General features: G+C 39.8%; 1 protein-coding gene across 2 annotated transcripts in view; it reads left to right on the top strand.

The window, feature by feature from the left end:
• LOC109030940 (butyrophilin-like protein 2) overlaps nucleotides 1-12,730 on the top strand; it is a 122,340-nt gene that overhangs the window by 77,773 nt on the left and 31,837 nt on the right. For both annotated transcript variants that reach the window (XM_019042183.2, XM_019042182.2), the window contains exons 3-4: nucleotides 5,974-6,179; nucleotides 8,788-8,923. In XM_019042183.2, the coding sequence (XP_018897728.2) occupies nucleotides 5,974-6,179; nucleotides 8,788-8,923 (342 nt within the window). The remainder of the gene's footprint in view (nucleotides 1-5,973; nucleotides 6,180-8,787; nucleotides 8,924-12,730) is intronic.

Genomic DNA, 12,730 nt, shown 5'->3' with positions numbered 1-12,730 from the left:
AGTTTTAAATTGATTATTATAATGTTGAGAAATATCTCCTCCACAAGTTGATTTTAGACATTTTCATTGCGTTTTGAGTCAAAATTTGACGAGAAAACACGTTTTGTGATTTTAATTATTGCATGCTATCTAGTGGTCAGTTTCGTTCTAAAATATGGCGCTATTAACTTTAAAAAGACTGAAAAAGATTTGCTCCGTGCAAATAAATGATGTATCTTTGAGTTTGTTAAGAGGATTGTCCTTTTTTATGCCTTTAATCTGACTGTAAAAAATCTCTCAAACAAAGAAGCGGATTATTTCATGTGAGTCAAACCAGACAGTGGAAACAGAGGAAATGAAGAGACGGCTCGTGCCGATTATCGCAAGTTGCGTCTTTTTAGATTGCGTCCATTGAATTCAAGGAAAATAATCGATATTGAGGTAGAGTGCCTGGCCTAGAATCGATTATTTATAATGACTTTAACTGAAGGAAAAAACCATTACTAACTCATGAGAATCACAACTGCGAGTGGGAAGGAAGCGAGAAAAAAAATGTTCTTAAAACAAGTACAGCAATTTCCATTTCATCAGTGTAATCTTTTTCCTCCTCCTGAGCAGCCTGAATTTCGAAAGCATTTATTGGGCTTTCAAATTCGTTTTAAAGAAAACCAGTGCCATTATCGTGTTTGTAGCGAAAGTTTACAGAATATAATGTACTTAAATCGCAAATTCTTGACGCACATGCAAGACCTTCATTGCGGCCACCCCTGCGATGTAGCTGCTACATTATATAGCTTATCGATGGTGAAAGTGCAAAATTGCGTATCTCCGAAAACACAATTATCCAGAGGAGTAAAAAAAACTGTCAACATTCCTCTTTACTGTTAGTAGAAGGGTAATTACTCACGCGGATAGCAAGAATAATGCATTCTTGCATATTTTTTTAGACTCCATCAGAGTTTTAAAGAATTTTTCAAACTGTCAGAAAATACGACAGAAATGCCGAGATTCGCGTTTTCGGCACTAAGAATTGACAGTTCATCACGAGACACGCATTTTTGCAATTAGTGTTTTAAACCTGTTGTTGGTGGACTAAGATCATTTAAAGACTGAATAAAGATTTTCACGCTTACAATTCCATATCAGATAAGATTGGGTTTGATCTTACTTGGCCAGATCAAGCATTGTATGGTTGGAAAATGACATCGAGCACACCCCCATCTTTCCCACCTGCACATAATTATGTTTTATAAAAATCCGTCCATTTAATCTGTGTTTACAATTCTTTTTGATATCCGGGGCCGGATTAAGGGGTTGGTCACATGGGCTGCGGCCTATGGCGGCAAATCTAAGGGGCGGCAAAAATTTGCAATTTTTTAAAGTGTAGGTATAAAAAAATCGGATTTATAAAAACAAATTTACTAACGAGAAAAGGCGACAAAATCTCTCATTTCCTGAGAGTATAGTAATTTCTAATTTTGTCGTCTCTTAGTGATACAAGAGACAGCACCCTCAATAAGTCGAGTTACGAGAGAAACCAAACACGCAATTCGGTTTAGAACGGCGCGACTTGGAGAGAAATGATAACGAGGACTTCGAGATGAAAAGGAGAAGCCCTCGGCGCGGCGATCGGCATGCAACACATGTTAGCGCCTACAAGACTGCACGAATACTTCACGCATTGCATCAAACACTGTGCGGTCTTTGCGGTCAGCGTGAAACGCATAGCGCCTACAAGACTGCGTGAATACTTCACGCATTGCGTTCAACACGGTGCGGTCTGCGCGGCGCGGCGGCGGAAGTTAAAATCATTGAACCACATTTATGTTTGTTCTTTCATAATTTTCTCGTTCATTTCTCATGAATGGAAGACCTTGTCCACAGCCACACAGAGATAGGTTTACGGAGCTTAACTTTCGCTCAAAGTTCTGTGAACTTTTGCTAGTAGTGTTGACAGGGCTTTCCCAAAAAATGTGTTCAACACGAGTAAATGCGTCTTATGCAGCCCTCCCCCGCTGGAACGTTCATTTGATGGTTTTTATCGAGTTTCAAAACGAATGAGAAGGGGACGGCAAAATATAGGCGGCTCATGGGCGGCAAGTAGGTGAATCCGGCCCTGTTGATATCTCGTTCAAGAGTTAATTTTAAAAGTTCTCGTCGTGCGAGTTATTTTCTGTGTACGCTTATCAAGAGAAGACATGTGACGTTTTCTCCTGCTGCAGACCTTATCTGGTGGCCCATTGTATTTTTTGGCGGATCGAGTTTATAATGAGATGGTCGTGAATATTGTTGTATTGGCTTTTAGCGGAGAATATCTCAATTTTTCGTAGAGAAAGGCAACTTTGTCCGGTTGACTTGTCAAACGGCGGGCGACTAGGTAGGAGGAGTGATCGAGTTATCAATGTGCGGCCGGAGCCGGGGGCGGTATCCAGGGTTTTGAAACTTCCGACATCACCGTCAACTTCCCCGTTACCGGACTGAATTATTTATTCTGGAACTTGTCAAAAATTTACATAATTCCGACGACGCCGTGCTCTAAAGTGAGGTGAAAGATGCACGGCGTATCTTCTCGTCTCGATTGAATTCCGCTCCCTTCTCAGTCTGACCATCGTAATGAATTTAACCTTCTTTCTACTCAGTTTACACAATAATTTGACTCCTCTAGAGGATTTGCAACTGCATAACTTGGAGCAGCTCGCTTTCCAAATGGGAATGATCAAGAATTAGTATCGCGTGAATAAAAAATCTGGTAAAAATAGCTCATAACGGACCGTCTTGGGGACCTGAGCGTACAAAGACTCATTATCCAATAATGCATCCCACGGTTTTCAACCAACAAAAATTATTGATTCACAATTTAAGGAACTAGAAGTTTTCACTTTTATGCTGGATAACATTATTCCGTGAAATTGTTCAACATGTTTTGTGCCAGTGAAATGACATGTTTAACATTTTGGCTCACCTTTTCCGTCTTTCTCACCGCAATTTTTTAAAAACTAAACATCAAAGAAGTATGATTGTAATTTAAATACTTCTAGATTTCATTCATAATGACATGCAAATTCGCGCGAAATGAATTATTGCGCATAGTGCTTTCTCAGAATGTTCATTTTTTTCCTACAAGTAAGATGAATTTTGCTGTTTCAGCTATGTCGGTGGGATCATTTAAATGGAATTATGCAAATTTTAAGAGGATCTCGATTTTACATTTAGGCGTTACCGATATCTTCAGTAATACATCTTCAGGGTCCTTTTTATACTGCGAATGCTAACATATCGTCATTTTCTGGACGATGAAACGTAACACTGTTCCAAGGTTGCAAAATTGATGTACTCAATTTAAAATTTCTGTAGGAATGTACCCGTGCAATTCTCCCCCCCCCCCCAAAAAAAGATTTCTGATTATTGCACGACATCACAGAAAATTCAGGGAAATTTTTAGATAGAAATATTAAGATTCAAAGGCGAAAATGCAATTAGCAAGGGGAAATTTGGCAACATTAAAATGTAGATACGTCCTTTCGTGAGGGTAAAGATGAAATAACCAAATACTGCTCACTCTCAACAGTCGCCATCGTCATATCGAACATTAGCTTCAATTGGTGATAAAAAGAATTCAGGGTTGACACAGACAGACTTTATGAAATGAAATTCCCTGATTTCCCCGCCGAATTTTGGTAATATTCCTTCACATTTATTGGAAATTGGAGGAGAGTTTGGGAACACGGATGTGTAGTTACGTTTTTCTGTAGAAAATTGAAGATACGAGAATATTTCCTTATTTATTCAGAGATCCATCCCAGTTGGACTGAAAAACTAAGCATGTCCGTAAATTTCCCTCCGTGGATATTGAGTATAACACGGCAGGCGGCTTACTTTATAAAATGAAATTCCCTGATTTCACCGACGAATTTTGGTGAAATTCCCAGACATTCATTTGAAAATTGAAAAATTTGATAACATGGAAGCCCAGTTACGTTTTTTGTAGGGAAGTGAAGATACGAGAGAATTTTCTTATTTATACAGAGATCCATCCCGGTTGGGATAAAAAAAACTAAGGCTGTCGGGAAATTTCCCTCCGCGGATGTTGGGTAACCCGGGAGGCGGCGGCGGCCGAGCATTTTTCCCGGCGAAGCTAATGCTATTAACCGCGGAGCGACGTCACTGACTTCACTGACATCCGTAATTTAAGTCGAGAATCAATCAGCCCTGCCCGGGCCGGGCCGGGCCGGGGCGGCTATTAAATATTGAGGATATTTTCTCTCTGGGCTTCTCGTAAAATTAGACTCGATCCTCGAATGCCCCATCCGCGGTTCCGCCTCACCCGCCAGGGAAACACACAAAGCAGCGGCGCAGCGGCCCCGGAATTCCTTCAGGAGCAGCAATAATCACTTTAGCCCTCTTCCGGGTTCCAGCGGACTCGCGTACTTGGCCAAATATCCATTGATCTGCCATTTGAAGCTATAGAAAAGGATCGATAAACAGGATGCTCCCAACCAACACTTTAATAATCGATTACTTAGCACAGGTTTAAATGGGGAAATATCGATAATCGATCATTGACGCATCGCGCTCCGAGGCCGCGGATCCGGCACGGCGATCCGACTCAAGCGAGGACCTGAATGTTGCATTTTTTCGATTCGGAGTGAAAGACTGTAGAAAACTGACGTAAAGTCGGTCCAAAGTTGCCGGATTGTGCGATTAAATGCAGATATTTCACATGGTTTTAAATGGCGGAAACGCCGAAATTTCAGCACTACCTAAGAACTATGAGTCGGTTATTACGCGGCCGAGGAAAAGCTAAATAGGGAATAAAGCTGTTGTATTCAGCGCAAGGAGAAAAAAACAGGTTGATGCTTAGGATCTTATTTTTGGTCGCTTCTCAACCGTTCCTTAACCGTTCCCTAACCCTTCCTTAACCGTTCTCGTCGTTTTCCGGACGAAAGAATGTAACTTCATTCCAAAGTCGCAAAATTGACTCTAGCAGCTCAATTTTCCATGGGAATATATGATTTTTCAGGGTTATCAGAGTAAAAGTCAGTGAAATGTTCAGGCTGGAATTTCCAATAGTTTCTAATTAAAGACAATTTGCGTGCGAAAATTTCGCAACGTTGAAATTTAGTTACGTCCCCTCGTCCGGAAATTGACGAGATGTGTAAGACTTTTTCATACGCAAAGTCTTAAGTCGCATTAGATTGACCCGCTTTAAATACATTAATATGATAATTTTTCAGTATTATCTGTATTATTTCTATGTATTTGTAAATAGATAGGAGATGATTTTTGTAAAATTTTCACTTTCTTGGTAACATACTCGCGCTTTCTCTCCCCCTTCCTTGTCCGCCTCCCAGAACCTCCTAACCTCCCGTAACCTCCCAGAGGAGATAGTTAATCCGGCTTGGAATTTTTAGAGGTTGTAAAAAATTACCTTACGGGACACAACTCCCGCCGTACCAATTTTTAGACCTGCTCCATTTAGGGCACTCGAGAGACCACTAAACATGTTTTTACTTGTTTTCTTTTTTTTGAAAATTGTCATTAATTTGGATACATTTTGGCATATTTTTTAGCAAACTTAACCTTAGCTTTCCTCAAATTTAAAAAAAGATACACCTTAATGCGTGTTAATGACGGCGCTGTTTTAATCACGTAGCCCTTGAAGCACCGTCATAAAAAAAGACAAACGGAAACGACAAAACATGGATGTAGAGCTAGGAATGGACATGCGTTGATGACGGCGCAGAGATACAACTATTCGTGCTTGATGGATGTCCGTGTTGCATCTGCAAAATTGAAGGCGCGCTGGCGTGAGGCGTGAGCTCGTAGTGCTTGGCTCTATGCTGCCAATGAGGTATTGCTCGGTTTCAGCAATTCAGCAGAAAAGTTAAAAAATGAGGCCGGATCACGTCTTCCTTACCTTCAGGGGTAAGGAAAGGGGGAGGATATACCAATATTTTTGATTTTAATGTTTCTGAACATTTAATCTTGTTTCAGGGGTTGGAGGTTTAAAGGACATCAGAGTGGAAGTTCCCCAATACAGAGTCCGAGGCGAAGACGCTGTTCTGAAATGCCACTACGATTTGGAGAATGACTCTCTATATGCGGTCAAGTGGTACAAGGAGAATGAGGAATTTTACAGATTCGTACAAAGAGCCCACCCTCAAATCACCTCATACCGCGTCGAAGGAATTAAAATTGACGTAAGTCCCGCTCTTGAAGTCAGACATTATTCATTGATACGCCTCAGGAGCTAAAAAGCGGTGGACTCCTTCAAAAGCACAAATATTATTAGGCTTACCCTTTGACTAAGGGAAACATTTTCATACCTAATTATTTAGTGAGAATCGATTCTATGCAGGGTGAACCAAAAGCTCTGTACCACCAGCACACTATACCCCTAATTTCACCCATCGTAACTTTTGAACCGATTGAGATAGAGACTTGAAATTCGGTGGGTGCTCTTAGGTCAAAAAGAACGCCTTGTGGGGTACTCAAAATTTGATGAGGATTATCTCGAAAGGGGCAGGAGCCCTGAGGGAGCTGTACGGGTGATGCAAGACTTCTAGATCAGCCTGTACAGCCACCCCTTCCCTTACAAACTGAAGACTTGGAAGAAGCACATCAGTGTACCTGTTGACTGTTGCCTTTCAAAGATTGCCGGCCCGGGGATTTTTGAAGGCAACAAATGTGTTTTGCATAAATCATTGATCAAATCTTGAGATTTTCAAAAAATATCGTGCAAAACTGGCTGATAAATCAATAATTAAAGCCAGTTTGAGAGCTTAGCTTGTACGGGGAGACCCTTATCAAATATCATTTTGCAAAAAGGAGCCAAGAGCATTCTAATTTTTCTAAGATTGTGCAACTTACATTTTTCGCAAAAAATTACTGAAATCATGAAAACAATTAAATTTACAAAGATAATTTTGCCTTGAATTCATAATTTATTGGCAGTTAAGATTCAATTTGTTTAGATGATCTGTTCATATTTGCAAGATGAAGAAAGTTGCAAAATCTTAGCGATGTCGAAACGCTCCTGGTTCCTTTATGCAAAATGCGATCCATTTATAGTCACTCTTTGAAAAGCTTTGTTGCTTAAGGAGGCTCATATATGATTGTGATTAATGAAGGTCAAAGGAGGTCCTCAACACTCATTCGAAAAAAGAACAGTTTTGACCAACCTCCAGGCAATTTAACAGAATTCCCTTGAGAACAGATCCCGCAGAAAATTCCAACGATTTTCTACTAGAGATACTAAAAAATACCGACGAAAAAACATGAGTGTGTTATTAAGGTTTCAGAAATGTCCAAAGTTGCATTTAAAATTTTTTTTAACTTAGGGAACTTTCTTCGTGGTGTCAATTTTTTTTATATTCGATGAGCCGTATCATCTGAATCGATCCCTTGCAAAAATTAATTTCATTCAAATGTTGAGAAACCCATCTTGCAATTCTTCTCATTGAAATTTGGGCTGATTATTGAAATTGAAAAACAAAGCTACAGACAAAACAGACATAAGGTAGTAAGCAGCGATCCCATCCCTGGTAAAAATTGGCGATAAGAGCTGCGTTTCAAAATACCATAGAAATTCTTATAGCCGGCTAAAGAAGGCTACAGAAAATTATATAGCTGGCTGCAGAATGCGGAGAAAATCATACGGCGGGGCTATACGAAGCGATAAAAAATTATGCAGCCGGGCTATAGTTCCTATCGCCGGGCTTTACACTTTATCTCTTGGCTAATGCTTTTTCGCCATCGATTATAAAAGGCTATAAAAAATTGTGTAGAAATTCGTGTGCTTTGGAAATCATTAAGTTTGCTACGGAACCACCTTAATATTTACAAAACACACATTATATTTTTCTTTAATACAGACTTTTTCTTCATCAATTAAAATCAGAATAATAATGGATGTGCAAACATTTCAAAATCATGAGTTGAATAACGCTGACTCCGCCAGATTAAATATTAGAGCCTAACACAGAGCGGAGCGGCGACGCACAGGCGCCTACAAACCTAATAGGGATACTTCACGCATTGCGCAATGCGTGAAGTATCCCTGTTAGGTTTGTAGGCGCCAATGCGTGTTTTGCGCTGGCTGCCCGCCTGCCACGGAGCTTGAAGCAACTATTTCACACTAGAGGTGTTGCACAGTATCATACGAAACTGAAGGCGCTCTAATACATCAGGAATGGCAGGCTTCCATCAAAAGTACGGAGCTTTCCTCTCAAAATAAATCAAGATACTACCGCCCAAAAAGAGAGCAGTAGTCAAAAACTCACTAAGTCCTAGCATCCGTAATTAGTAACGTTTAGCATACACTTTATCGCCTGGCTGTTGCTTAATCGCCATCGGCTATAAAAGGCTATAGGAAATTGTGTAGCCGGCTATAAAAGCTATGGAGATCTTACAGCCGGCTGTAGGTCTATGGTATTTTGGAACACAGATTCTACTGCCAATTTTTACCAGGGATCGGTTGAAACAGACTAAGACTAAGGAGACTAAGAAGGCTCTTATCGACTAAGGAGGAAAATGATGGACTAACTGTAGGGTCTCCTGTCGGTTGCCGTTAGTTTATCTATTAGTTGTCTCTTTTGTCCGGCCAAATTTTCCTCTGTCTTTTATGTCTACCACTTTGTATATCAATTTCAACGATCAGCCCGCTGATTCGATAATGAATTCTGTTTGAAATTTCTATTGTCGCAATAATCAGCTGTATGTGCCACTTCAAGAATAGGAACTGTTCAAGAAGCGACTATAGCCATTAATACAACTCGCAACGTTTTTTGTTGTTTTTTATGGTGATAGTTGGAGCAGTCAAACAGCACGCAAGTATCATTACGTCAAGTGACCTTGAAAACAATAGGCAAGTACCGATGCGAAGTCTCGGCTGAAGCACCATCCTTTGAATCCAAACAAGGAGAGGGACGACTTGAAGTCATCTGTGAGTAACCCTTTACAATACCATTATGCTAAAAATAAATTAACTGATACAATGTAATAAAATTAAAATTAATCAATATAAAATGATTACAAATTAAATTAATTAAAACTCAATTTCATTCGGTCGAAAATGGTGTTGTTAAACTTGGAATAAAATGGATTTTCGACTTATCAATCAAATTGTTAAAAATTGTGTCCGACATGTTTCAAATGTACATTTTACGAAAGTAGAAAGCTAATTTAGCCACGGGGGTGGTTAAATTACATTGTAAAACTACACTGAAACATGTCGGACACGTTTTACTTGCAAAATTTTTAAATCTGCAGTATCATTTTTCTCTGTGAAGGACGTCCCGGCTTTTTAAATACCTGGATCCTCTAACATAGGTACCTCTCATACGTGCGTTTTAATCTTCTCCTCATCGTGTATCATTACAATGAGCTCTTTGAACCAAAACTTTTTTTTATCTTGTCTAATTTCTTTCTACTGTTTTCTCGGGCCAATTTCTATGATTTTTGCAACTTTCAACAATAAGTGATAGTCTTTAAATGAATCCACTCTGTTCAGATTTCGTACGTATGACCTGGAATTTTTTCACATTACGTGGCAAAGTTGTGAATTCTCCCCCTTAAACAATGTAAATGTTGATTTTTTTTTCACATTCCCTGCTATTTATCTTATCGGCGATTTTCATGATTTTTGCGATTTTCAATAGGAGATAGTCCCCAGTGAAGCTCGCTCTATTCAGACTAACTCACTTGAGCCCGCGAAGCGGGCTTTGTAGAGCTCGGAGCGCTCTCTAAGGGTTCGGCTGCTTAGCGGCCAGGGGGTGTGGCCTGTGGCCTCCTAGTAATGACATTTTCACTTTGAATAGTCTGATTTACATTACCGCGCAATATCCGTGAAAATATATAATTTTTTCATGAGAACTGGCAAAAGGGGAGGAGTCGACGAAGCAACTAGGGTTAAGTCAGTGTTGTGAGGTTCATTTTATCGGCGAGAAGAGTTATTTGTCTACGGTGCAACTTGAGGTTGAGGTCGGCCTCGGGAGTTGGGCTCGGCTGCAAAAGAGTTGCGGGCATAGTTAACGAGCGGATCCGTCGTGCACTTTGCGTTCCTGTCAAATTGAAGGGGCAATCGCACGAGACCTCCCTCGGCCAAACGTCACCACGTCGAGATCGGCAACAACGAAGGGACACCGGCCAGCTTGTGAAGCAGCTTTTGGATGTAGTCTATTCGGCAGCATTGTCAAATTTGAAAGTTAATTGCCCCTGATTTTGTTGTTGCCGCAAATATCCCTCCAACCCCTAAAAAATATTTCCAAGTATTAAAAAAAAATAAATAAATAAAAAAAAAAAACATGAATGCAAGTCATCACCTTCCGACCAAAGTATCAAAGACGCCTTGCGACGTTTCAAAATTTCCACTTCCATTTTATTTTTTGTAGATAAATTGTTCAACAAAGCTGTCCAAAAATTTCAACGAATTTTCTTTGTGCTGCCGATAAAATGCACTGAAATTTTCAAGCAGATTCTACCAACAATTTCTCTGTAAAAAAAAATAAAATAGCGGCGGAAATTTTGAAACGTCGCATGGCGCTTGTGATACTTTGGCCGGAAAGTGACGAAGTAATTTTGTGATTATAGCCCTTGGTGAATGAGGATGGTTGGTGAAAGTCTCATAGAAATGAAAAATGGGTGATTTGAAACTAAACTTTTTCCTGGATTAATTTTGAAAAGAAGTGACCGTATTAAATCATTTAGAGCTCCTGAAAAAATTCTAAAGCCCCAATGATCCAAAATTTCTTTCCAAATTCTTTAAAACTTTCCCTAAATAACAAAAAAATATCCCGTGACTGCTAAAGCCGCTTATCAATTAAAGCATTTCACAAATAAAAGCAGGAGTTAAATGATGATTTTCGGTGAATGAGACCGGGACTTTGGATCGAAACATGTTACATACATCCTTTAGAGTAATTTTATTTTAGTGTATATGGACTATATATTTAAACGGTACTAAGTGACCGTCGCGTCGGCTTAGTAAACCTTGGTTTTATGGTTGTGTCTTGAAACGTTTCTGTAAATTTTCAGGAGGACTTTTTTTTCTTCCTCTTTTTTTCCCTCTCCCCCTTTGTTCGGCCCGAGGAGAGGGTGCCTTGCCACACACACGCGCAAGCCCAGCCCCCCCCCCCCCCCTTAGATCTGCCACTGCTTTGGCATCTCAGGGTTAATAAAAATAGTTCATTGCTCATATTTTATTCCGGACAATTAAAAAGGCACCAGACAACACGGCACACATCCAGCGCTGCTTTTTTTGTCCCCGCCATGGCGTTCGTGCACGATGCACGTTGCAAGCGGCATCAAATAATAAACCAGCAGAATTACGAGCATGCAAATGTAAAAATACCCCCGCCCCTCCGCTTTTCATTGCCAATGCGCTTGGCTACGTAACACCTATCTTCCCGCTGCACCGGAATAAAGACGTAACCACATTCCTAGAAGAGCCTCGCCGTCCGTATGACCCCATGCTCTGCGAGGCTCACGTGGGAACAATGTTACGCGATTATATCAGCGAGGCGAAGATTTTTATCCCTCTTCTGTTCCTCGCGACAGGTATAAGTACGCACTGGGTTTTGTGTTGGTTTCCGGCTGTTGAGTAATTCCATTGGCTCGACTATCATCTGCCTATACTCTCGTTGGAGTGGGGGGTGTGCATTTTGTTTTAAATCTGCGAACCGGATAGGGAAAGGGTAAAAAGTGATCTGTTGCTGATGCAGGACAATGGAGTGGTGCGGAACCACCTTTTTTCTCTTTTTCCCTATTTTATTTTCCGGATCCGAATGTACTTGAAAACTAAACCCCAGAAGCTAATTCTGCCATGCTAAGAAAACGTCGTATGAGCGTGGGGACGTTGCCAAATTGCTGTCGATAAAATATTTATTCTTGAGGAATGTTGTGGATATTTTTTCGTGTTATATTTACATAATTTAGATTAAATCGTGATTTGAAGTCTGCGAAGAATTATAAGAGGAAAATCTTCTCAAATTCCCCTGAAAATTCATGACTTGTGAGAAGAAATTTGGCGAAATTGGATGGTTTATATGTCGTTCTTTCTTAGCGTGACAGAGCTCGAGGTACATAGACGACTCATTGTCAAATGAAATGTTCGATCCTGCGAATTGGGCTCGAAGCAGAACATGCAACGTCTAAAAACTGAAAATAAAGCCACAGAAATAAAAAAAGATTGGTGGTGTTCACTCATTTGTAACTGTTTAATTATAAGTGTGCGTTGCTGACAAATTGTGCATACTTTCACCGGGACAGTTTTGATTTTTCTTTTTTTTTGGTTGGGGAAGATTAATCGGATTATCAATGTCTTTAAAATTGTCCCCTTGACAAATTTGTTTCCATCCAACTTCAAGAAAGGCTATAAAAAAGTAATTTTGATTTTGCCGTTCATTTAAACGCTACAGCTTTGTACACATGTTATAAAATGATTGACTTAACACTCATTAAAGCTTCGTATCTTTATTTTCAAATTATTACATTTGCAACAAAATACTAAGAATTTTGCAATCTGAGAGAGGATTTTTCACAGTTGTATATAGATTGGACCATTTTAGAATTGTTCCTTTTTAGTTCATAGGTGAAAAGTTCTTTTAGCATAACTTCGTTTATTATTCTAATTATTCTAAGCATTTGACAAAACTTCTGAACTGACCAATTGTCTGCGGCATGTGCATCCTTAACTCATTGCGTAAAAATCTTATACTTCCAATCTTCGATAAAACTAACTAAATTTTGCAAC

The sequence above is a fragment of the Bemisia tabaci genome, chromosome 5, assembly GCF_918797505.1.
Source record: "Bemisia tabaci chromosome 5, PGI_BMITA_v3".
Lineage (NCBI taxonomy): Eukaryota > Metazoa > Arthropoda > Insecta > Hemiptera > Aleyrodidae > Bemisia > Bemisia tabaci.
The sequence above is the reverse complement of the archived record's forward strand: the minus strand, read 5'-3'. Positions and strand labels throughout refer to the sequence as shown.